The sequence below is a fragment of the Vicugna pacos genome, chromosome 31, assembly GCF_048564905.1.
Source record: "Vicugna pacos chromosome 31, VicPac4, whole genome shotgun sequence".
NCBI lineage: Eukaryota > Metazoa > Chordata > Mammalia > Artiodactyla > Camelidae > Vicugna > Vicugna pacos.
The window spans coordinates 4489087-4516143 of NC_133017.1; the positions used below are offsets into that span (position 1 = coordinate 4489087).

The 27057-nt window shown below is 41.3% G+C and overlaps 1 protein-coding gene and 1 long non-coding RNA gene across 2 annotated transcripts in view; both read left to right on the plus strand.

The window, feature by feature from the left end:
- LOC116277476 (uncharacterized) overlaps positions 1-27057 on the plus strand; it is a 126840-nt gene that overhangs the window by 36277 nt on the left and 63506 nt on the right. The window contains exon 3 of the mRNA XM_072952715.1: positions 19565-20336. Coding sequence (XP_072808816.1) covers positions 19565-20336 — 772 coding nt within the window. The remainder of the gene's footprint in view (positions 1-19564; positions 20337-27057) is intronic.
- LOC140690739 (uncharacterized) overlaps positions 24939-27057 on the plus strand; it is a 45729-nt gene continuing 43610 nt past the window's right edge. Inside the window, exon 1 of the long non-coding RNA XR_012066017.1 lies at positions 24939-25190. This is a non-coding gene — a long non-coding RNA (uncharacterized lncRNA). The remainder of the gene's footprint in view (positions 25191-27057) is intronic.

A 27057-nucleotide genomic window follows, 5' to 3' on the forward strand; every position in this document is an offset into this window, starting at 1 on the left:
GTGTGTATGGTCTAGTTAAGAGTGCCTGATAAAGGGCCCTTCCATTCAGGATGGAGACAGTAATTTAAATCATCCCTCTTCCAGTATGTATAATTCCCTGGCTTCAGGTCATGGGGCATTGGAACTTTACCCAAGGATAGATTACTGAGCTTCACAAACAAACATACTGTATCCTTTTCATAATTCAATTAAACTGTACAGCAATGTGACATTACAGCAAGGAATGATCTGGGAAGTGTCTTAGTAAATATGGACCTCAATTAACAAAACTAGAATTAGTATCCACTAAAATATAATCTTTTTTTCTCTCTAAGGTTACCCTCAGTTTTCTCAAATAAAACCAAATGAAGATTAATTTCTTTACAAGTGAAGTCTGATTATTTGATAATATAGGCTATTTTAAATTGGCTGTGTTGGAAGTTTTAATACGGAGTCTCAGGGTAGAATGTTAATAAGGTTTGCTAAGGCCAAGAAAGCCACGTCAAGGCTTTTCATGGGTTTCTGCCTTACAGATTTAGGTAAATTCTTTTCTCGTTAAAATCCTTAAAATACCTTTATACTCCTATATCTCTTAGGAGATGATTTTACTAATTTGTCTGATAGAGCCACTGGGGACCTAAGTATTTTTAGTCTCTTGAGGGATCAGATAGAGAGAAAAGATAACTGTTCCAAGTCTGTATACATAGGTATAATTTATCAAATTGCTGTGAACCATAACTAGCTTAAGGAGAAGAGATTCTTTATGTCTGGGAAACAGGTTAAAAGCCAGTAGTATTTCAAACAATATCAAAAATTATAATCATATTCACCAGTTTACTCAGTCCCATGTAACTAATTCTTTTAATGAGAGTTTCCATTAGAACTTTAAAATTTCTTATCCAGTTTAGTTCAGTGCTATAGTTTGAAATTTATTAGAAAACAGTAAATCTCCTTGAAGAGAAAGCATTTTGTAAAACCAGCAGAAGAAAACAATTAACTGTCTATAAATGACAAAAGTTTTAAAAGCATGGTTAAAAACCGTTACAATATAATCGATAAAGAAACCTGTTCACTATACCCATAATTATCACTGGTAACATTTCAGATATACCAGAATTTTAGGGAGTCCATATAATTTCTACAATATCTATATTAATAATATTTTCTCATTCAATATAACCTTAAAAGTTTTATGATTCATTTGACAATACCATGTTATTTAACATGCCAAATGAATCTTACTAGTTTAAAATCTCTCTTTGGGATGTTTCAGGGGCCCTCTGTAGCATCCCAAACTTAACTGGAGATTAAAAGAACTTTAATTAGAATTTGATATTTGTAGAGCTTGTTAAAAGATTTCAGAACACTTGGTCAGATAAACATATAGAACACTGTAAAGTAGTACTAATTCATTAACAAGAAAATACATCAAAAGTGAAGGCAGAACAGATCAGCTAAGTGGTATAAGTAGTTTTACAATCTGTTACTGAATGTGGATTAACATTTTAAGAAAATTTTTTCCTCTTAACAGAGAGAAAACCAAATCTATTCTTGTACCAGCTTAGTTCTAAGTTTCACTTACGTTGCCCAATTTGATTCTAAACTTAGCCAATTCTGACCACGTACAAAACACTTTCCTCAGGTTACCTTTTCCACAAGCCTTCCACAGATTTCTATACTCATATTAATGTGTCCCTTATTTTCTCTTCCATTCAGAAGTAACCAGCTTCAGGAGAAAGTCACTATTTTTCATTAACAAAATATAATTCCATTCTTATATCTTCCTTTACACATTTATATTACTTTCCTTGGATACTGAGATCATTCCCTTAATAATAGAGACTTTTTCGGTGTGGCACCAACCATTTATTAATATTTCTAAACACCTTTAGTTTCACTGTAAGAGGAAGTTAAATATTAAGTAATTCATATTTCAATCTTATTTTAATCTGAAAATGGCATAGCTATTTAATAAATCCCATCATTTAACTTAATTTAGCACATCTCTAGAATTTAAAGATACCAAACGTTTAGAGATTATCTTAAGCAAACATTTTAAAAATATATATTAAATATTTACCCAAAGCTCTCATCTCATTTGCATTTAATTTACTTAAAATTTTACCACACCACATTAATACTGTCTTTTTTTTTGACAAATCTGCAACAGATATAACAGGATTTTATTTGACTTTCATTAAACCTAGGTACAGTAAAGTTATTATACTTAATATTGATGACTTTAAAGATGTCTATATTAATTAGAACATATTTAAACTAAACTAAACAATATCAAATATTATCTTAATATTGAATATTTTCCATTTCACGCGATGCTGAAAGTCAATTTGTTCAGTTTTTATCTTAAAAATTCTTAATTTTTAAGTTCTTATTTTTTTACGTCAATTAAGCAGAGCTCTTTCACCTTGACTTTTTTTTTTTTTTAGCAGTAGAAATATCTCACCACTATAATGTGTACGCTGGCTTATAATCAGACAAAAGCTAGAGATCTCATAGCTTCACTTTAAAACTTACTTATAAGATAGGTATAATAAAAGTTGCAGTAAGCTGAATTTGCTTGCTCAAATCACTAAGGCATATTATTTATGAAACAGACAGTTAAGATTTCTTCACAACGTCTGAAGGGCCCGTCAGAGTTCTGAGTTCTAAAATGCCAAAAATTTCTTGGCCTTAAGTTCTATTTCGTTGAGGGAATTAGGCTCAGTCTAAGATCACTGTTTGTTGTATTTATATTTCTGATCTGCAAGACAAAGACACTCTCTTCCAGGTCCCCAGAGAACTGCTCTGTCAACCAGACCCAACTTTATCTCCTTAATTGACATTTTTGTGTCAGTGAGAAGAGCTGTAAACAAAGAGTTCCATGTTTTAAAATTTTAAGGTTTACTGTATCATGTCTTCCAAAGCTTGCATAAGGCATTTAGTAAGGTCTCTTTTCCTTGAGTTATAAGTTAAACCCAGGGTAAAACTCTAATTATATTTTTTTATTAGCCACTCAATATTAGTTCTTAGATTTATGTTATATTGGACGGCTCATGTATCAATATTGGTTTCCTTTAATTTGTTCAATTAATATTTTCAGAGGGACAGATATGTGCCCAGCCTTATAATACCAAGAAGGGGAAGCGTTTTTCCACTGAAACATATCTATCCCACAACACAAGCAAAAGGATTGTATAAAGACCATTTAAATATAACAACTTCACAATCTTTTATCTCAATTTTATTAAATCTTATACCTTTAATTTTTATATTTATTAGGTTTAATCAATAATTCTTATTTCTAGAAGGAGTGCCAGAAGCATTTTTTTTTTTGTGCATTGTATATAATTTTATAGAAGTCTCTAGGATGCCCAAGTTTCAGCCAAAGAGCTTAGGCCCTTCTCAGTTTTTAATTTCATTAATTGGTCTGTTGTCGCAATCATTGATCAAGTATTTCAGTCTATATATACATATATTTTAAACTGTGGTAAATAAAACTGACTTGTTTGAACTTTAATGTTGGGGGGGAGTAGGTGATTTCTTTGGTCCTTTTTTTTTAACTTTACGTAGTGTAGTATCAAAACCTTGTATGTAAATCCAAAAATGTCCATTTTATTTACCTCATTCAAAATAACCATATAAAAATATTTATCCATTTGGGATAAGCTACTTATCGTTTTTTAATGACATTTTTACAATCTTTTTTCCAGTTACTCAATTTAATTAACATTAATTATTCTAAGTTTTTATTAGCATCTCTAGAACCATTTATTGGGAAGGAAAAACACAAATGTAGCTTTTCAAACCAGTTTTATTATTTTAACTAAGTTCTTAGGTTAACCATTAGATATATTTTTCTACATTTAAACTTGATTTTAATAGGTACCAATAATACAGCTGTTTATAATGAGAACTCTTTAAACTTTCACCAATTTAAAAGTTTTTCCAAATTAAAAGATCCATCATATGGCCATCAATTTATATATATATAAATATATATATAAATTATATATATATATATAGTGATTTTAAACCAATAAGATGAAGCGGCTCTTCCGCATGATTGTCGGGGTGTTGCCTACATAAAATTCAAAGGTTTTCTCTCCAAAAGCTAAAGGCCATTGTGGTCCAGGCTGATGCAGCAAAGTTTAAGATGGCAAAATATCTGAAAATTGGTACAATCAAAGAATTGCTTAGAATCCCAATTTATTTGCGTGGCCACCATATGTGCACAATACTTGAACCTTTTGTATGGCAGAATCCAAGGTTTCCTTTAAAAAATAAAGTAAACATATATATACATACATACACACACTTAATACACCCAGAGAAAGATAAAACTTTTAAATTTCAAGGACACAGGAAGAGAAATCCAAGTTCCCCCTAAAGGGGATTTTGTTTTTATAAGTTCAGAATTCCAAAAACATGTTTTTATCAGGCCTCTTAATTACTTTCAGAGTGAGTTTTTTTTTTTCTTACTCCCAATTAATGTTGTAAGTTTTGTATGTACATAAACCTGGCTGGGGTAATAGTTGGAGACAGGCAATCTGTCATTTCTTTTTCTTTTCTTTTCTTTATTTTTTTTTTTGAATGTTCTATTCCCCATTGTAAGGTCGGGTTCCCAGAATAATTTGTTGGTAAGATTTCCCACAGGGACAACTCTGTGGCATGAAGTCTTAGTCACTACCACAGCTGGAAGATTCTCTGTCACCCGAGAAAGCTGTTACGAGCCAGGAGGTTGGTCCGAATTTTCGAGTTGAAAGGTTCCTCATAAGAGTTTTAACTTTTATCCTGAAAAATTCAATGGTTGTAACCAAATTGATGAAAATATTAGACCAGCCTCTTACCTAACCACTCAGTCCTGAACCCAGTGTCTTTCAACTTGGACTCACTCAGGATGTCTCCCCTGGGTGAGTATTTTCCTCATATATTTCCACCAGCCCCACTTTGGACATCTCCTCAAGGTGGGTATTTCCTGTTATCTTTCAACCAGGCCCCACCCAGTATGTCTCCACTGGGTGGGTAATTCACCCCAATTTCTTTCAACTGGAGGGCCACGTACCTGGATATACCGCCAGATAAAACTCAGGATCATCAACCAATATGTGAGATCCGAGAACCAGGAGAGACTCACCCAAATTCATCTGGACTCCCCGAGGAGGCGGATGGGCACAAAGGGCCACTGCTGGTACCAAGGCTCCGGTTACTCGGAGAGTCCAGGTGGAGAGAAGTCTGCCGTGGGTCCCTTCAAGGTGTCCAAAACTGTTGAGTGAAATACATGTGCAGCCTAAAAGTTAAGAGTTATGTTTTATTTGGCGGGAGGGCTGGAGCCGGGATAACAGCCTGCCAGATCTCTCTGAGGGACTACTCCAAAGAGGTTGCGAAGGAGCTAGGATATATAGGAGCTTTACAACAAAGACCAGATTGTTGGAACAATAAAAGATTGCTTGTTATCTAAAGAAAGCCAGGTATCTCAAGTTCAAGACTTTAGTGCTTTTCTATGTATGGGAGGAAGCAAATATTTTGGACTCACTGAATTCATTCTTTAGACAAGCACCTAGCTATCTAGGACCAGTAGCCTGTCCTTTCTTATTCTGATTGTGCTCAGAGGACACCCTTGTGAGTTGCTGTAGCGGCTGGGCTGCAGGCTTGTCCTAGCTGGGGGGTGGTGACAGCCTTTAATGACTTGGTTCCAGTATTCTTTATTTACTGACATGGTTGCAGTATTCTCATTCACATTGTACTATGTTCGTTCACAGACTGATTATGTATAATCTGCAACCTTGGAAAGCAACCGAGATGGAATTACTGCAGGTACCTTCTACTTTAATAAGCCGCATGCAAACATATACATGGAGGAAGCATACACTTGGATTTGGTGGTGTAGGGAAGGGTTTCTGCACATTACAGGGGAACGCAGTGCAGAATTCCTTAAGTCCACTTTTCGTTACTGTAGTGGTTTCTGAGAACTGTTTATGGTAATTAACTAACACTGACAAACGGTGGCACGCATTGCGTTTAAGAGATGGCCGGCTGCAAACTTGTGTATTGGACCGATGGAATTCATAAGCAAGTGGTCAGGTGGATGGGATAGAGATGGAGCCATGTGCTGGGCCCAGATTCCGGTTTAAATCGCCATTTCTTCACCATAGGGCCTTGGACTAGAATGTAAACTCTCTTAAACTGTTGGAGAATCTGTGAAATGGGCATGATAATATTCTTTTCTTCCTGGAATTGTTGTAAGTTTTATAGAGTATTATAGCACACATGAAGCACTTAACACACTGGCACTTAGCAGTGTTCACTGTGTGGGGCCGCCCCGCTTAGCGTGTGTCAGAGCCGTAAAGACAGCATTTGTCTGTTGAGGACGCACTTGTAGCCCCTTGGCTAGGTTGTGAATTTGGTGATTTCCTTTAATCCTTGTAACTCTGTGTGCCATGGGCAGTTATTTTCATGGACAGATGAGGAATCTCATGATAAAGAAGACTGTGTAATTTGCCCAAAGTCAGACCATAATTTTGGGTGCAGGGGCCTCTGTTCAGCATGGGCCCCTCGGCCTTGTGCCCTCTCTGTTCAGCACCAGAGCCAGATGGGGGGTAGGCTGTTTCCCTGGCCAGAATATCCGGCAGGCCACAAGACATACCTGGCCCTGTGCTGCTTGATCAAAAACTCCAAAGGAGAGGCAGTTACAAAAGGGATAAACATAAAAAGAGACGACAGCAAACTGTGATCAGCTCTGAGAAGGAAAGGAACACGTCTCGTTGTGCAGAGCTGGATGGTTTCCCATCGGGGCTGCTCTGGGGGCGTTCATCTCAGCTAAACAAGCTCTGCTGCTGCACCAAGGCAGGAAGGCAGGGCGCATGTGGCCAGGTAGACAGGGCCTCATTGATCGAACTCATTCCCCATTAAGCAGCAGCTGTCACGGGCAATTACCTAGCAAAAAGTTGTCGGTCATAATCATCACGCACTTTACTTGGTAGTTTTATTTGCCCCAGCTTTGAGATGAGGTCATTGAAGCTGGGGAGTTTGCTGCATACCAGTGATTACCTTGAAAATACCCCCACTTGTCTTTCAACCTAGACTGGTGTGGCTGTCATGCCCCAGCCCTGTGAATGGCATCGTGTAGCTACTCCCAAGTGCCCCAAATTACTGACATTGATATGCTTAATTCGTAGGAAATGGTATGTGACAATAAGGGAAAAAGGTAGTAAGAAATTGTTTGGAAAACTAGAAAAAAATCTATTCTTCCCCATCTGGGGGAGTGTACCCTTTATCACTCACCCCACTCACTGCCTGTCACATCCTCCCTGCAGACTCCGTGTTCAGAAGCCACTCTGAGCCTTTGAGGAACATTTTGCCTCATGATACTTTTGACTAGGACCTGCGACTTCTCTGTCCCTGGTTAACACTCTCTTCAATGCCATTTAAATTTCTTGCAAGTTCCTCCGCTCAGAAGTAAGAGTAGCCTCTTTAAACTTCTTGATGCAGCTCCTTAATGAAGATCTTGGGATGGAAATCTAGCCAAACCTGGGAGGTATGCACACAGTGACTGCAACCTCAGCACTTTGTTAGTTCAGAATCAGAGGGGTGGGTGACTCAGGAAAGGCTTTTTTAAGGTAACAAGGGGAAAGTGAAAGGACGCACAGGCTGTGTGAGAAAGAAACATCTTGGTCACAGCCAGCAAGGCACCTGGGTTCAGGATGGAGTTTGGCGAGTGCAGAGTTCTCACAAAGAAAGAAGTGGTGAGATGGGAGGGAGGACAGTTGGGTACTTTATTGGGGAGGAAAAAAGTGGGCAGAACATTTCCTGGTTGAACAAGAGGATTCTGACATGATGTGCTTGTATTTTGGAGAGAAGGTTTTTGTGGGGACAGGCCTAGGATTACGCTGTCTGGCTGGGGAGTCAGCACAATAGAGAAACACAGAACCGGGCAGACGCCAAGGCCCATACTGGGGGAGAGGCTGCCCGCCAATTGGAGCACTGGAGGCTGCTTCTGTCCCTTAGCTGGGGACTCAAACTACCCTTGACAGCCCAGTCCTGTTGATACAAGAATAAAAAACGTTGGGCATGAGAAGGGCTGTGTCCCAGGCTTTGGTTGAGCCCCTGGGATGTGCCCCACCAGATTTTGTTCCTTGGCTTCATGCAGTAAAGTATTCAAGAGCAAGCCAGTGTTGAGTAAAAGTAGATTTATTCAGAGAGATACATTGAAATGCAAGAGAAACTTCACGAGGTTTGGGGGTTTGATGCTCAGTTTAAAAGTAGGTGCACACTCCACAGACAGAGTGTGGGTCTTCTCAGAAGAGGGTGAGAGAGTGGTGACCGCGAGGTGGCGCTGTGTTGCTTGTTTTCTTGGGCTTGGTGGTTTCATATGCTAATAAATAGAAGGACCAGCCTTAGGGCAAGGGGCTGGGTTTCCCAGGGAGTTGGCCATTTCCCACCCTGTGACATTTTGTGGCTAGCCTTGGGACTGCCATTGTGTCTGGGGGCATGTTATTCACCATGTTACTATTACAATGGGTGTTTACTGAAGCTTAAGATCTGCTAGAAATTAAATCTCTTCATCCTGAGCCTCAAGGCCTATTGGGGTTTGAATCCTTCACCATTTTGATGTTAATTGCTGTGGCCTTCCTAGAATGGCTGTGCTCTGCCCCCTTCCATCCTATCTCACTGTGATGACACAGAGACAGCAAAGGCTGAGTCCTGCCTGTGCTCCTGCATTTAACAGCGGGAGGGGTGGGGTGGGCTTATGATGACTCTGAGTGGTGAGAAGGATGTTTCAGATTTTCCCACGTGAGACATGGGGACCTGACAGCAGCCACCACAGATTTATTTCACGGGCATTATCGCTTGTGTTGTTACAGAAACAACAGGCCAGCCAAGAAACAAGGATCACTCAGAGGGTTGGAGTACTGAGATTTATTACGCTGGCGGGCTCAGAGGGGCTTCTGTTCCGAAGCTCTGAGCACCTCCAAGACCTGCACATGAGGTTTTATAGGGTTAATTACAAGTATGGGGCTATTAGCCAATAAGGCTCAAACAACAAAAAGCAAGGAATCAGTGCACTGAATCTTATCAATTTGGAAAAGATCACGTTATTGACAATTGTTGACCTTAGATTTACAATTTAGCTTGTTAACCCAGTAAACTGACACTAAACTTCAGGTTTACCAGGTAGCCCAGCAAAACTTAGATCAGTAAACCGACACTTATCACACTTAGATTTGTGACTTAGCTTGTTAGCCCAGCTGGGCTTTTTCTTCACAGTGTCACTTATCTTCTCTATTTTTCTTTTTTTCTTTTTTTATGTATTTAATCCAAATTTAATATCAGGGTTTTTTGGAAAAGAAATATCTCTTTTACTTTTCTTTGGAACTCTTTTGGGGGGTGAGGTAATTAGATGTATTTATCTGTTAGTGGAGGCCCTGGGGCTTAAATTCAGGACCCTGTGCACCCTAAGCACATGCTCTACCACCCACCCCATCATCTTTTTCTTTTTGCTTTAGCTGCCAAGAATCTTACAGCTGAATTCCTAGTCAGCCTTTAACACTTGCCCTGAATTCATGGAATCCATTTTTATGAGTTTATCTCCCCGTGGTTTCATTTAAGTATTGAATCTCCATTTTCTCTTCACTCTCAGTTTTGCCTTTTTGTTGTTTTGGTTGTTAAGCTGTGTTTAAAAAAATTGTTTAAATTCCCTTCAAGCAAGAGTCTGAATGTAAATAAATATGTAAACAAACAGCACAATTAAATGCTTTTATATATTCTAAGCTGTTTAGTAGTTACTTAAAAACCGAATTGAATATTAAAGTGATAACACTTTAAAATTATTTTTTAATTTTTTATAAAGGTATAGATGAGTTAAAATATGATATTAGTTTCAGGTGTACAATAGATGCTCCATATATATTTACTGTAAAACATTGTCTGTATTCCCTGTGTTGTAAGATACGTCCCTCAAGCATGTTTACATTACACATGTTGCAGTTTGTATAAGAAAGTTGGGTAATGCAGAGTCTGGGACGTGGCTGGGTCTGATCCAGGTTCAAGCTCACCCTGCCTGTCAGATCTCAGGCCCTCACTTCTGTCTGCAGGGGAGCGAGTGGAGGCAGCTCTCATCAGCGCTGGCACCACCCTCTGAGTGGCAGTGACAGCAGTGATTGTGTGTGGATGTTCAAAGTGTTGTTCCAAGTGCTTTACATGCATTTCTGCATTTAATAATTAAAGCCCTCCTGTGAGGAAGCGTTTTAAGTTTTTAATGTATAATACATTTTATTTTGATATTGATAGATTTCAAACCTCCGGAAAATTTACAGGAGTAGTACAATAAACTCTTAGATACAGTTCACCTTAAAGGTCACTATTTGGCTTTCTGTGTCTGGCTTATTTTAGCATAAAGTTTCAAAGTTCTTCCATATTGTAACCTGAATCAGTACTTTGTTGTTTTTGTTTGATAATATCCTTTTTCATTGTTTTCGTTTTTGGTCTATTTAAATATATTTTCATTGAAGTCTAGTCAGCTTATAATGTTGGGTCAGTTTCTTGTGTACAGCACAACACTTCAGTTAAATAGGAACATACCTGTATTCATTTTCATACTCTTTTTAAACATACGTTACTATAAGATATTAAATATATTCTCCTGTGCTATACAGTATAAACTTGCTGTTTATTCTTTACATACTCAGTATCTGCAAATCTTGAATTCCAAATTATTGCTTCCCACATCCTTTCCCTTCTGATAACCATAGTTTGGTTTCTATGACTCTGTGTCTGTTTCTGTTCTGTAGAAAAGTTTATCTTTTTGTTTCTTTGTTTTTATTTTTCTTTTTAGATTCCACATGTGAGCGATCTCACCTGGTTTTTTCTTTTCTCTTTCTGGCTTACTTCACTTAGAATGACATTCTCCAGGTCCATTGATGTTGCTACAAATGGCATTATTTTATTATTATTTTATGTGTGAATAGTAGTCTATTGGACAAATATGCTACAACCTCTTTATCCAGTCATCTGTCAGTGGACATTTAGGTTGTTTCCATGTCTTGCTATTGTAAATACTGCTGCTGTGAATATTGGGTTGTAGGTGTCTTTTTGAATTAGGGTTCCTTCTAGATATATGCCCAGGAGTGGGATTGCTGGTTAATATGGGAGGTCAATTTTTTCTTTAGAGAAACATCTATGCAATTTTCCACATTGGCTCCACCAAACTACATTCCCACCACAGTATAGGAGTGTTCCCAATTCTCCGCAGCCTCTCCAGTATTTATTGTCTGTGAACTTCTGAATGATGGCTATTCTGACTGGTTAGAGGTGATACTTGATTGCAGTTTTGATTTGCATTTCTCTGAGAATGATATTGAACATTTTTTCATGTGCCTACTGGCCATTTGTACGTCTTCATTGGAGAAATGTTTCTTTAGGACTTCTGCCCATTTTTGAATTGAATTGTTTGTTTTTCTCTCTTATTAAGTGTGAAAGCTGTTTACATATTCTGGGAATTAAGCCCCTATCAGTTTCATTTATTGCACACATTTTCTCCCATTCCATAGGTAGGTTGTGTTTTTGCTTTGCTTACTCTTTCCTTAGCTGTGAAAAAGTTTGTAAGTTTAATTAGATCCCACTTGTATATTTTTGTTTGTTTTTCTATTGCTTGAGTAGACTGCTCTTGGAGAACATTGCTTAGATGTGTCAGATGTTTTACCTATGGTTGCTTCTAAGAGATTTATAGTGTCTTGTCTACATGTTTAAGTCTTTAACACATTTTGAATTCATTTTTGTGTATGCTGTGAGGACGTAGTCTAACTTCAATGATTTACATTCAGCTGTTCAGTTTTCCCTACACCATTTGCTGAAGAGGCTGCCTTTACTCCATTGTATGTTCTCACCTCCTTTGTCAAAGTTTCAATAACCAAAAGTTTGTGGGCCTATTCTTGGTAATTTTGTTTATCCGTTCATTGATGGATGGATATTGTTAGTAACTTTTGGCTACTCTGAATGATACTGCTATGAATATTGATGTGAAATTTTTTATGAGAATATATTTTCATTCTGTTGGCTGTACATTTGGCCCGCCATATCTGTAGTTTCCACTACATGGATCCAGATGGCTGATTGTAAAAGGACTCGAACATCCTTGGATTATGGTATCCAGGGTGTGGGGTTCCTGAAGCCAACCCCCCAAGAATACTGAGGAATGACTCTATATGTAGGAGTGGAATTGCTGAGCCATATAACTCTAAGCATTTGAGGAAATACCAGACTTCTCCAAAGAAACTGCACCATTGTGCCTTTCCACTGGCCGCATATGAGGTTTCTCTGCCTCCTGAACAACATTTGTTATTGTCCATGTTTTGATTATAACCATCCTAGTGGGTGTAAAATGAGATCTCATTTTGATTTTGATTTGACTAGTGATGCTGAGCATCATTTCATATGCTTATTGGCCATTTGTATATCTATTTAAATTCGTGGTAAATTTAAAATTTGGGTCTATTTTCTTGTATTGTTCAGTTGTAAGCATTTGTTATATATCCTGGATGCTACTCTCTTATTAGATACATGCTTTGCAAAATTTTTCTTCTACTCTGCACATTGTCCTTTCACTATATTTTTTTAAACATTAAAACAACTTCTTTACAGGGGAGGTAATTAGATGTTTTGATTTATTTTATTTTTCTTGGTAAGCACACACTCTATCACTTGAGATACCCATTTCCACTGTCATTTCACTTTCTTGATGATGTCCTTTGTAAGAAAAAGGTTTTAATTTTGATGAAGTCCAGTTTATCTGCTTTTTTCTTCTATCACTTGTGCTCTTTGTATTGTATCTAGGAAACCAAACCCTATCCTAAGACCACAAAAATTTATGTTGTGTCTTCTTTCAGAAAGTTTATAGGTTTAATTTTCACATTTCTGTCTGTGATCTATTTTGAATTAATTTTTATTTGTTATATAAAATATCAGTCTTCAGATTCCAGATTGATTCTTTTGCCTGCAGATACCCAGCTGTCCCTGTACCATTTGTTGAATAGACTATTCTTTCAATGGAGTGTTGTTGGCCCCCTTGTGGAAAACTGTCTGTAAATGTAAGTTTTTTCCCCTTGGTTTTTATTGTGTCTCATAGATTTATATATCCAACCTTATGCCAGTACCATACTGACTTAGTACTTTAGCATTTTAGTACACTTTAAAGTGAGTCCTCCAACTTTACTCTTCTTTTTCAAGGTTGTTTTGACTGTCCTGGGCCCCTTGCACGTCCATATGAATTTTGGGATTAGTTTTTCAATGTTTGCAAAGAATTCAGCTGGAATTTTGATAGGGATTCCACTGAATATGTAGATCTCTTTGAGGAGTCTTAACATTTTTAATAATATTTTCTATCATTCCTTGAAAATGGGATATCTTCCATATATGTAGATCTTTTACAATTTATTTTAGTGATACTTCAAAAATTTCAATGTACAAATCTTGTAATTTTTTGTTAAATGTATCTCTCATTTTATTTTTTATGCTGTTGTAAATGGAAAGGCTGAGTTTCTTATGGGTGGGACTATATATCCATCTTCTTATTTCTAGAATTCCTTCACAGCAAATACCCGAAGTTAATATTTGCTACATAAATCTATCCACAACTATTCCCCACCCCGTGTTATAAGAAGCCAAGACCCAAGTTAAGCTGCCTGAACACCTATGAGGAAGTGAGAAATGAGACCCTTGGGTGGGGTTTTGTGCAGATGATACTGAGAGCTTATTCAGGATGGCTTCTTCATAAATTCTTTTAAACAACCCTTTCAGTGTATTTAGTCAGATACATTAAGAACATGCCCTTTTGATATGTGGAGTAGCTAAGACTACGATTTTCAAATAATTTCTAGTGAGAGTGTTGTACTTGAAACGTAATTTGCATCAATCTTTGAAGATTTATGTTTCAGAAGCTTTGACAAAAGAACACCAGTCTTTATTCTATAATGACAACTAAATGTTCAAGCATCATGTAACAGTTTGAGGAAACTGCCCCCGTGCCGTTGTGCTGGGTGACTGCAGCTGTAAATGGAGTCATCGCTTACCTCTCCCAGTACGCTTGTGCTGATCTGCTCAAAGGGGTTCGTCTAAAATTTTGTCAGTATTCTGTTGGACAAAGTCATAAAACATTGATTGAAAGTTGCTGGAATGCAATATATTCTTATTAATATTAAGTAAACACATATTGAGTGCTTACTGTATGATGGAATTGTCCCTCAGCTTCACATGAATATTATTTCTCTTAAAACTTCTCATATTTCCTTGTTATTCTCACTTTACAGATAAGGAGACTGAGAATTAGGTCTTCTCTATTTTGGAGGGAGATCATTATCAATGATGGGAAGTTGTAAGGAAAAAGATATCGATTCATCCTAAGAAATCATTTTTCTAAGAGTCAGCAATGAAGAAGTTGAACACTGAAGAAGGTGATGATTGTTCAAGTGAGACAAGCCCCGGGTTGTACGGAGTCAGCATCCCTGTCTGCACACGGCACATGTAGTGCTACGTGGTGGGTGAGGTGGCGCGGCTGCGCAGGGAATGTGGATGCCGGGCCATTGGGCTGTGCTCAGGCCCGGTGGGACTTTCTCCAAAGGGTAATGGACCGTCATTGACAGATTTTAACTAGGGGAGTGGGGTGTCCTAGTAGTTCACTTTTGTCTTGTAGAATGCTTGGAAACATTTAGAAGGCTTGGCAGGAGGTGATGTGATGAGTCAGAGTAGGGTGGCTGCGAGATGTAGCAGTGTTCAGTTTTCAAGTGGTTTTCAGTCCCAGGCTTGTGGCCCAGTAGCCGTGTCACTTTGGATGACGCATTCAAGGAAGTGAAACAATTTATCTAATCAATTGAAGCAGTGATGTACCGACCTCCAAGGACTGCTGTGGAGATCCACTGAGATAACGTGTGCACAGTGTGCAGCGTGGTCTCCAGCACAGAGTCAGTGCTGAGTGTTAGTGAGTACCTGGTAGGACAGGTGAGGGTGGTTGGCCTCGGTGACTGAGGATATCTGGGCCCTGAAGGAGGGGTCCATTCACATCTGTGAGTGATGGGCCTCAGCTGGGAGACGCAGGGAGACCTTACCCCCCGAACAGGTGCCCTGGGCAGGACGACTATGGGAGGAGCACCGTGAAGTCAGCTCTTTGCAGGTGGAGTTGGAGGTGCCCTTGAGACATCTAAGTGCAGTATCACGAGCTCATAGTGGAGGTCTCGGCCCGGGCTGTGCATTTTCCTATAATCTCAACACGTGAGGACGCCGAAGTATTGATCACTTAACGTGAAGTCATACTTGACAGGACAAATGAATAGTAGTATCATGTCTGTCATCAAAGCTCACGTCTCTTTATTCATCAGTCACTTTGCTAATTGGGTGCTTACAGAGCTCACTTCACCGTCCTCCCCTGGGCTCAAGCTCCACAGAAAAGAGCTGGTGAGTCTCCCTCTTTTCCATAAGCAGACACATTTAGCTGGTAGCCTTCTGTACCTGGCCAGTCTTAGGATATTTGTTTGTTGTTTTAATTCTATTTTCTGATGGCCATCTCCTGACAGGAGAGACTTTTTACCTCGTGGACATGTTTCAATTAGCTGTTACTGAGAATTGCTGATCTGATACATAGTGCATGTATTATATTAGCTTTGTAGAGTAGTTATCATTTTTCTGTCTTTGCCCTTTAATTTTGTTTGCCCCTTCAATGTTCTATCTTGGGGCCTTATTTTTTTTTAATTAAAAATATCATTTAACAGATAAGAAAAGCAAAGAAAAAATGCACATGAGTGCTAATTTAGAAAATGTATAGTGTGTTTTCTGTCTCGGCAATGGAGGGTTCTAGAAACTCATGAAAACCTTCATTACACAAGTTCCTTAAAATGCTGATTAAGAAATAAAACCTTCCTTCCTCATCTTTCAAACTGCACAACTAATTGTCAAGAAAGAGAGGGGAAATCCTCAGAAGCCAAGACAAACGAGAAAGCAGGGATTCTGGGAGATACGCGAGCCTTAGAAGCCCTGGGATGCCGGTTGGCTCCCGAACTGATTTTCAGCTGCCTTGACAGGAGTGCAGGAGGTGAGCCCGAGGCCTCTCACACTGGGAGTTGGATGGCTGATCATATTATAGGCCAAGACCATCCCGAGAATCTTGGTTTACTAAAGGTTGAAATAGGAAAAAAAATTCCTCAAGGCAAGAAAGTAAGGAAAGTCAATTTTGTTGGAAGAGGGGAAAAATAACAAATCCAAAGTAAGGATATAGTTTAAAGCTCTTCTGGCATGAGAGTGACCACAAACTCCTGGCAGAATAGCACAGCTACTCCTTGATTGAGAAGATGTGTTTTGAATGAATCAGTGAACATCCATTCCGAAAAAGGCCTCCAGATTCTTGTGGATAAAGATACTGGACCACAAATACCTCTCTTCCGAGGTCTCATTCAAATAACCAGAAAGGTTTTAAAGGAAAGTAGCAATAATCATAATTCTATTTATTGACATTACTATATGCTAGGAATTCAGAGGTGACTATGCAGTTGTCTCCTCTTTTATGGACCTTACTTTCTCTTTGGGGAGACAAAATGACATAGTTGTGTAGCTTGGTGGAGGGAGGTGTTCGTCTGTTGCAATTAGCCAGGAGAAGAGATTAAGAAAGCAGTGAAGGGTGGGTGAACTTTTTAGCTGAGGACAGTCTTGTTCACTTGGCTTTTAATTGCAGGCTCAATGAGCTGTCACTGGAGGGAATAGATCTTACGGAGGATGGACTTAGCTTAGGCCCCTTTAGAATGGACAAGTGAACCTGGAGAAAGACAGTCAAATCTGTGCAGACATTAAAGTTCCCTTGAACGTGCTCCATCTCTGAGCCAAAGATAGGACAAATATGCAGCACTTCTTGAGGAGAGAGGAGTGGTTTTTAAGGTTCTCCAAGAATAAATCCCAGGGAACCGGGATGGCCAGTTGTCAAACTGTGACTTTCTCTTTGGACGGTATACCCACCAAGGGTATTGGCCTTTTATAGGTTTTCATTTCTCTTTATTACATGTCAGGTGATGGGGACGTGGGCACAGATGTTTGACACCTTGTTGAGTCGACTTTGAATACCTGCCTAGAAGCACGGGCACAGTTGCGGCTGCATCATACATCTTGCAGCCCATCCCGTTCGCCGGCTCCGTGATCACGGCAGAGTGGTTCCTTGTTGACCTGTCCATCTCCTCTGTGACACCATAACCCATGAAAAGACCGGAACGTATTAACTCGGCTTTGTTAAAGTCAAAGGAACAGATCAAATATGGAGTCAGATTTGTTCTTTCCTATTTCAGTAGTGCCATGGATTAGGCAGTTTGGGCAGCTTTCTGTAGGATCCTGGTGGCTTTCCCTCTTAGCCTCTGGGCGCCTCTATTGAAAACCCTTCATAGCTGTCTGGCCTGCTGGAAAAACACTCTGCCAATTATGCCCTGAATAAGTTTTCAGTTTATAACTCATTTCTACTCCTTGGAAAACAATTCAAAAAAACTCAGTTGGTTTTCCACCAGCCATGGGCAGGGGTGAGGGGTACCTTCTTATTATTTCATAAAATAATAATAATAATAAATAGTAATAGTAATAGTAGTAATAATAGTAGTTGTAGTAGTAGTAGTAGTAGTAGTAGTAATAATAATAATAATAATAATAATAATAATAATAATAATAATAATAATAATAAAAGAAGTCTTAAAACAGCACTGGGCACATTGGAGAGAGTCAATCAATGCTTCCTGGGTTAAATCGAAAGTGATAACTCAGTGATTCCATGGCTGTTGTATTTGCTGAGCTAGTAATTCCTTTGTTCCATTACACATATTTTTTTAACTGAAAAAGAAATTGAAGCAAATGGTTCAAAAAATTCAAACAGAGCACAAATATACACAAGTGAAAGAAGTTTTCCCTCATTCTCTGTTCTGTCTGCCCTCCCTGGTAATGCCACTGTTTACTATCCTTTGGGTGATTTTCCATATATGCTATGCACATTCCCAACTATGTATGTAAATTCCTTTAAGGTTTTAGTTATTTTTAACTTAAAGGGATTTAAATCCTCAAGTGGCTTCTACCCGGGTAATAGAACAGAACAAGTCTGACTCCATATTAGATCCGTTCCTTTGAATTTAAATTTATGCTCTGTCTCCTAGGCTTCATCTTGCTTGTAAAATAATGTTGCTTAGAGCCTGGAATATACAGGAGAGCCCATTCTGCAGGCTCTGACATTTAAAGATATTTAACACTTTTCATTCATAAAAAGATAACAAATTGTAGAATAGAAAATAACATTTGTTTTGTTGGTTGTTTACAAAGATTTGACTCAGGCAGATAGCTGTAAGGACAAAGGATTCTAACAAGAAGGAATACCTACACCAAGAAGATTGCAACAACCAAGCACGTAGGAAAGAAGCCTGAATTGTGACTTTGGGAGATGGTTTTTCAAGACATTATTTTGCCATTTAGGTCTACAGAAACTTGCTATTCCATGACCGAACAGCTGGTCTCCCAACTTATTGTCCTGTCCTGCACTGAGGAGAATGAATTTGGACTCGGTAACACTCCTATCTACCTAGCAAGCTGGGCACTGGAACTGAGAGTTACGGAAATAACAGGCCAGCCAAGAAACAAGCACCAATCGGAGTGTTGGAATACTCAGATTTATTATGCCGGCGGGCTTAGAGGGGCTTCTGCTCCGAAGTTCTGATCAGTTCCAAGACGTGCACATGAGGTTTTAAAGGGTTAATTACAAATAAGGGGGTATTAGCCAATAAGGCTCAAACAACAAAAAGCAAGGAATAAGTACACTGGGGTTTATCAACTTGTAATAGATCACGTTACTGACACATGTTGAACTTGAATTTACGAGTTAGCTTGTTAGCCAGGTAAACTGACACTAAACTTAAGATTTACGAGTTATCCTGGCAAAACTTAGAGCAGTAAACCGACACTTATCACACTTAGATTTGTGACTTACCTTGTTAGCCTAGCTGGGCTTTTCCTTCACATGAGGACACCTCTCCTACACCCAGGGACCTACTGTTAGCCCTTGATGGTTCTACAAGTGGGGGTGTGGTTTACCCAGGAGGGATGGGGACTATGCACCAACACTCAGGCAGTCTGCTCTGTCTGGGGCGCTGATCTTGTACCACCCCGCTCCCCGCCAGCCCGACAGCTGGAACAGTGGGACTAAGGTAGAAATCTTGCCTGCTTGTTTCCCAGCGTGTAAAAGGGGAATATGTACTCTTCTCAAGTTAGTTCTGAGCGACAACACCTGCGGATGCTTGGTTCCCAGAGCAACAGAAAACCAAGTTCCGCATGGGGGCATCGGGTTGAGGGCTGGACCAGCGAGGTAAAACTTCAGCTGCGGGTCTTGAAAGGTTACAGAAGGGTACAGAGGCAGTATTGCTGCCTCTTTTGGGGTGCCCCCAGAGGTAAAGCTTTTTCTCTTCGCTAAGACCCTCACCTATCCAGATCCCTCTCTTCTCTCCGCTCTTCCTGTCCATCTGTCTCCCTCCACTTTTCCCATCCTCTCCTCCCCCTCCCATCTTCTTCCTCGCTGCCCCACCTTCTCTCGCAGAACACAGAGAGGATCGCTGGCCTTCCTGCGCATGCGCAGTGGGTGCCAGCTGACCGCGCTTTGGAAGCTCCAGCTCCGAGCCGGGGATCGGCCCCAAAGGCTTCTCAGCTCTGTAGCCCGGTAAGCCTTTGGCTCCTGCCTGGGGCCGGGGCCTCTGGCTGTGGAAGTGCAAGGTGGGGAGCCCCCGGGAAAGTGGTCAGGCGGCTGCAGGAGGGCGGTCCGCGTGTCACAGACCTCAGGGAGCCAGTCAGCCTGTGTCCAGCTGAATTGCTCGGGCCAGACCCCTCTGCCCACGCCACCTGCCCCGGCGCCCCAGGCACACCTGTCCAGGGCGAGGTGTGCACCTGCCGCCTCTCACCCAGCCGGGCTCCCCTCAGTCCGCGGCTGGTGTGCACTTCCCCTCTCCCGCCCGAGAGTCCTCTCCTCCCGGGCTACCTCTCCTCGGCCGCCGGCCCGTCCCCGCCCATGGGCGGGCTGTGTCCCGGGCGGGCAGGGTCTGTGGACATGGACGGGGCAGCTGGGGCTGGGGCTGGCCTCCGAGCGGGGCTGCAGACCGCGTTTCCAACCCCCCCCCCGCTTTCCCTGCCCCGCGACCCCCGGGCTGCCTTCCTCTCCCTTTTCCGCTCCCTGAGGACCAGCTCAGTGGCGTGGGCGCTGCTCTCTGGGCTGAGAGCCACCGGCTGTGACGCCCAGCTTCTCCTGGTGGAGTCGGGAAAAGGGAATGTAAGTGCTGAGCGAGCTTCTGTCTCCTCCCTCAGTGTTTCTGCCCCAGGTAAGTACCTTGAACACTTTCAGGAGTTATGATGGCGGTGCTTGTTGATGTCACGTGTTTTTATAGTGAGAGGGATTACAGTGGTGAAAGCAGGGTTTGGTTCTTTTTAAAATGAGCTGAAGGCATAAGGCTGTGACATCCTCCTTCCTTCCCTCTCCCAGGGTGAAACGTGTGACCATCGATCTTAAAAAGATAGTTACAGTCCCTAACTAGCCCAGCCCAGCTAGTGTGTTTTAACAGGAACAGCACCACCAGAGGCCTTGGAGACCCAGGGGCATTGCAGTCCTAAAAAGCTCCTGGCACAGTTTGATTGGTTTTGACTTTTTGTTTTTCTTAAATTGTGTGGCACACTAGTAGTAAAGAGGGAAAAATAATTGTCAAGAAATATTTTTTCATATGCCAGCTTTATTGTGATATTGTTCACACACCATGAAGTCCATTCATTTAAATGGTAAAATTCAGCAGCTTTTAGCATATTCACATTTGTGCAACCATTATTATTCCAGAACGTTTTCATCACTTCAGAAAGAACAGTGGAAATAAATGACCCAACCACCCCTCCCCAGTGGTGTTTCTAAAGAAGTTTCTTGGCTATTCCTGACCATAAATTAAGTTGTTACATTCCATGAAAAATCTGGTAGGAATTCTAATCAGAATTGCAATGAATCTGTCTATCAAAACAGGAAGAATTAATGTCTTTATGGCATAAACTTCTTCTACCCATGAATATATCTGGAACCCTATATTTTCATCTCTCCAGAGCCTGGCCCATGGGAAGTCCTCACAAATTGTTGGGCTTGTGAATGATGAGATTCTATACATCGTTAGTTGCAACTGTAGCCTTTCACAGAAGAGAAAATTAACCTCAGTGAAGCCAAGTGACTCTCTGATTGTCAGAAAGAGTGACAGTGCTGGAGTGATCCAGTGGACTTGGTGCTTGCAACCAGAATTCTCCAGCACCTACAGCTAAGGGGATTAGAATGTTCTTTTATTTTTCCTTAATGGCGTTGCTTTTATTTTTACTTATTATATAAAATTATTTTTTATTGAAGTGTAGTCAATTTACAATGTTATTTTCAGATGTACAGCAGAGATTCAGTTATAAACATATGCATATGTATATAAATTTATTTTAGATTGTTTTTAGTAGAACTCATTACAAGAAATTGAATATAGTTCTCTGTGCTATATAATAGGTCCTTGTCATTTATTTTATATTTATTAATGTGTATCTGTATTCCCCCCTTTCCTGCCTGCTTACCACAGTTTGCTTTCTATGTCCATGAGTCCATTTCTAGGAGCACCATATTTCCTAGTAATATATGCTCTTTGGCTGCTTTCAGTTTCAGTAATTCCATCTTATCTGTGGGCACTTTTCTTCTGGTGGCCTTTATGTGGTTTCACACGTGGTAAAAAAGATCTGTATTTGGGAGAACTCCAGGCCTCGTGTAGTCCCTGGTACACATTACCCACTGAGCTGATGCTTGAACTGGGGAACAAACATAGTAAATGTTGGAATTTCCACTATGGTTGAGACTTCCAGGTTTCCATAACCTGTTTAGCCCACCTTAATATTGGGTGCACCCATACTGGGTAATTTGGTGGAACTTCATGGTATGGTGGTGTAGAGACGGGGCCTTGTATGCTTCTTCCCTTTCCGTTTTCTAACACTCATTCTCCTGGGCCTCCCAGGTACTCCCCCAGAAGGGCCCAGGGCTGGCTTGGTGCTGCGCTGAGGCAATATTTATTAATAAGGCCCTTTCTTCATCTGTTCTGAGCCTCCGTTTCTTCCTATGCACAATAAGGGCTTGGACTAGATAAGTGCTTTTCAGTTTGTTTTAAAGCCATGTTTCCTTTGAGAAACAGAAAATGCAAATCTCTCCTCCCATCCCAACCCTTTAGATTTTGACACGTCCTCCAAGGAGTGACATAGCTCTTTGTGGAAAACTGATGTGATTGTGATTCCAGGTGGCACAGAAAAGACTCTTCAGAGATTTATTGCAGGGAGAGGGCAGGAAAGGGGCAGTATGTCACACTTTCTAGTGTGAGCACTGGAGCAGGGGCATGGATTTAAGTACAGTGTCTGACGTGGCCTCTCTCTAATCTTGTACAATGTGATAAATTTCTCTACCTCAGTTTCTTGATGTGTCAAGTTGGGGTGATAATATTTTAGGGCTTTCGTGAAACATTATACACATAATTAATTTGTGTCTCGGTAGAAACAAGACCTGCTAGAGATTCAGGGATTTGTTTAAAAAAGAAAAACCTTGTCCATAGCAGTCTGTCGGTGTGTATTTTGAATTTCCTGGAGGGTGAGGGCTGAGTCTGAAGTCCATCGTGGGACAGGTGGCCTATAGTTCTTTGTGCCCCAGATTGCCCCCTCCTCCCCAGTCCTCTTCCTCAGTCCAGGATGTATTTCCCTAATAAATTTACACAGAAGTCTTGTGGAAATGGCTTTTCATTTTATTGTTTCACCTAGAAGGGCTGCCTTCATGATCTGTGTTGTCAGGTATTGAAGGAATGCCATCATGATATCTGGTCAGGTGAAGGCTATGCAATTGGGAGTTTCTATTTAATAAAAAAAATTACAAATAGGAAATTAGAACAAGGGTGGTGACAGGGGCTATAGAAAGTGGGGCCATTAGCTTTGTTAGCTTCAGGTGCGGTGGCCTCCTGCCACGCAACCCATCCTCTTGCTCTGAAGTCTGAGGGACCAGTGGGTTCAGTGGGAATGTTAACTGAGTGTATCTCATGGGCTGGGCATTGTCCTATTTGTACTGTGTGTTCCTTATTTGAGACTGTGAGCTCACTTAACCTCAATAACCTCATTAAAAAATTAGACTTTTTATTTTGAGATATAATGTAGATTCCCATGTATTTGTAAGAGACAGTATGGAGAGGGCCTATGGACTCTTTGCCCAGTTTTCCTTAATGGTTCCATCTTACAAAGTTGGCGTACAATTCATACTGACTCACTAACAATTTTAAGTTTGTGTTATTGCCCTCATTTCTATTCACGATTAAACTGGGGCTTAGAGAATCACACAGGCCTGCCCATGTCACCCACATGGTTAGTGTAGAGACGGGTGGAACGTGGGCTTGGGATTTCTAGGCAGTACCATTATGATGGTCTGTGGCAGGGAGCAGCATTCACTTTGCTTGTTTATTCATTCATTCAACAGACATTTATTGAGTAACCTCTGTGGGTCAGATGCTTTCATAGGGTTATCTGATTCTTCAGCAGTATGGCGAATCAGGTAATGTTTTCTTTTTTTAATCTTAGAAAATTAGCTCTGAGACGTTATAAACCCCCCAAAGGAAATATAACTCATAAAGGAGCAATAGTAAATTTGTACATTCCCCCCTTTTTATGCAGGGGGTACCCTAGGCATTTTACATTTGCAAACATCTGTAATCCAGATATATTTTTGTAAGGCAAGGATTTTGTTTTTAATTAGAGTATAGTCAAGTGTACAATGTTGTGTCAATTGCAAGTTTTTTTTTGAATTTTGAATTAATATTTTTTGAGGAGGGTAATTAAGTTTATTTATTTGTTTCATTTTTTAAAATGAGGTACTGGGGTTTGACCCCAGGAACTCGTACATGATAAGCTCGTGCTCTACCACTGAACTGTACCGTCCTCCCCAAGGCAAGTTTCCTTATCCATTATTCTGCAGCTTAGGAGTTCAAATAAATTGGATAGAAATCCAAATCTTTTGATCCTACTGTGGTCCTTTTCTTTATATTCTGCTGAAGGGGGTTGGGGAAAGCAGTGCCTGTGTTCATTTCTTTTCTTTTCTTTTTTTTTTTTTACAAGTACACATCTATGTTTATTGTTAATATAAGAAAATTGCAGATATTTGATGACATTTGCCAACATCAATTTTTTTATTTTTATTTTATTTTTTTTACATTTTTTTATTGATTCATAATCATTTTACAGTGTTGTGTCAAATTCCAGTGTTCAGCACAATTTTTCAGTCATTCCCTTTGTTCATTTCTTTGTTCAGCATTTTTGAGCAGTGATTTCGCATCAGGGCCTTGCTAGGTGCTTGGAAACAGAAATCAAGAAATGACCCTTCTCTGCAGGGGCAGGAAGCCTAGACCAAAAGCTGGGTAATGTGATCCGAGCTATGTGCAGACACTGAGGACAAACTGTACCCCCGGATTTGCTTTGCCTTCCCTTGCCTTCTGGCTGGTACACACCAGATCACTGCAACCCAAATGCGCCCGCAGCCCACAGCACAGTATGTACCTCGATCTCCTCTCCCCTCTCCGCAGGGCCTGCAACATGAGCATCCCTGACTACGTGCAGTGTGCTGAGGTCTATGAGACTCTTCCCGTTGTGGTCCAACAAGTGGGGATCAACTCAGAGGAGAATTTCTTTTACATCTATAAGAGAATCTCCTCGGTGAGCCAGATCAGCCCGTGCGGCTCCCAGTGGGCACTCTGTATCCACTACAGACACCACTATGCGCCCGAGAGTGGGTGGAGCGACTTCCAGACCCACCGCAAGGTCGTGGGCCCTGTCACCATTACCCACTGCCTCTCTGCCAAGGCATTCTAGAAGCTACATGTGCAGAGGAGCTGTATGGCACCACGCTTAATGACTCTCAGCTCTTTGTCTTTTTGCTGCATGGGGAGGTAGCTGAGCAGCCGCGCAGCGACGTGTCCTTCAATCTACGAGGACTGCAGGGTGGTGGAGAAAAGGATCGAGGACTTCACTGAGTCATTCTTCATCTTGCCCAAGTCCAAGTGACTGGATGCAGCCCCCAAAAATTCTGGGGACAAGATCGCCCTCCGCTGCATCCCGTTTGAGAAGGAGGACACCATGGGACTGGATACAGACAGCAGGTAAGTTTCCCTGGAGGCCAGTCCACCCTGGCTGTGTTCCGGGTTTCTTCCCTACATCCAGAAAGGGATCAGCAAGGAAGAGGACTGTCTTGTAGCCAAGGTGGAGGGAGGTGAAGCCCGCCGGTTTACAGACATTTAAAAGTGAATCTGCCTCTGTTTCAGAGAGATCCTCTTAGGGTTAATGTGGACACTTCCTCCCGCTTTTCAGCCAGGACCATGGTGGGACCCCTTGAGTCGCTGTCCAATAGAGTAGCCACAGCCACTGATGCTAGGAGCACTGGGGAAGAGGCTGGTCTGAGCAGAGATGTGCTGTAGGTCAAATGCACATTAGACACTGAGGTTTGTCTAATAAAAGAATATAAACTATCTTGTTACTTCCTATATTGTTTACATGTCAAAATGATAGTATTTTACATGCAGTAGATTAAGTAAGATCTGTTCTTAAAATTAGTTTCTAGTATTTGTTTTTGTTTGTTGGTTTGTTTCTTTGTTTTCTGTTTTAAATGTGGCAACTGGGAAACTTTTTTACATGGCTCTCATTTCATTTCTTTTGGGCAGCCTGTCCTGAGACAGTCTCATCCCTTTGTTTATAGATGAGATGCTGAATCCCGAGAGGCAGAAAGAGGCGCTGGTTGAGCTGGGACTGGAGCCGGTGTCTCCTGCCTTCCAGGCCCAGCATCTATTTGGCTCAGGCCCTCTCTTCCTGCCCGACAGCCAGCATGCCATGTTAGGACATCAGAAACACTGCCAGGGACTTCCAAATGAACTCCTTATGCAGGGAAAAGCGTATCACGGAGTTTGTGTAAGAGCAGGGAAATGTTCATTCTCACTTTTTCCCTGTGATTAAGTCAAGGGCCCCACTTTGCCTCGAAAGTGCAGACGAGCTCTTCTGGGCTGCCTACCTCCCCACCTTCTGCTCTGTTTCCCCATGTATCTATCGTGCTCTGCCTCGTGCAGAAGATGCTGAGATGCCTTTGCCGAGAGTTGGTCCCTGTTTGCTGGGGAGAGTGAGGGAAGCTGTGTCACCCTGGCCTATGGACTTGGGCCATGAGGCTGGAGAGCGCTCATGGTGGTCCCACAGGTGACGGTCGGAGGACCTGGCACGTGCTGCCGGGCCCGCTGTGGGGGCGGTGATTTGTGATTCTTGAACTTAACTAATCTCAGATTCTACTTTCTGGTTGTTGGTAAGTTGGAGGAGAAGATGCCAGAGAATTGATAAAAAGAATGCTCAAACCAGCCCTGTGAGTTATAGGAACAGGGGACCCGAGTCCCACCTGTGTGAGGTGCCTAGCGGGCTCTGGATGAATTTTCTGTTCCTCCCGAACATACCTCTATGGCTTAAGGAAGGGGCAAGTCATATCGTGGCCATAAACTGTACTTGTTCCCACGGGGCCCTGTGATCTACATGCCCGCACTCCCCTTCTGCTCCTTGGAGATGAAGTGTCAGGTTTAGGAGCCTGGACACTGTTGAGGGCATAGCTGCCAGCACTGTGCTACACTGAGGCTGGCTCCGTTCACCTCACATGTCACCTCCTGCTGAGCCCCCAGGCGTCAGTCAAGGTAGGTGCATCGGTGCAACGTAAGCAGGGACCACCTTCTCACCCTGCACAGACTGGTGGGTGAGCAGTGGAAGCCTGGAGCCCTGCCCCAGCCCCCAGGCCAGTGCCTCTTTTGTCATAGGAGGCACTGGTGACACTTTTCTCAGCAATTGCTTGGCTCTGAGTCTGCAGAGCCACCAGAGAATGCCAGCTTGTTTTTACCTTTTGAAGTCTGCCCTTGGGATTTGGCGGAGTAGCTGGATGTGTGCTTAGCCCATAGTGGAAGACACTGTCACCATTGTTTACACAGAACCTCGTGTACCAGCCAT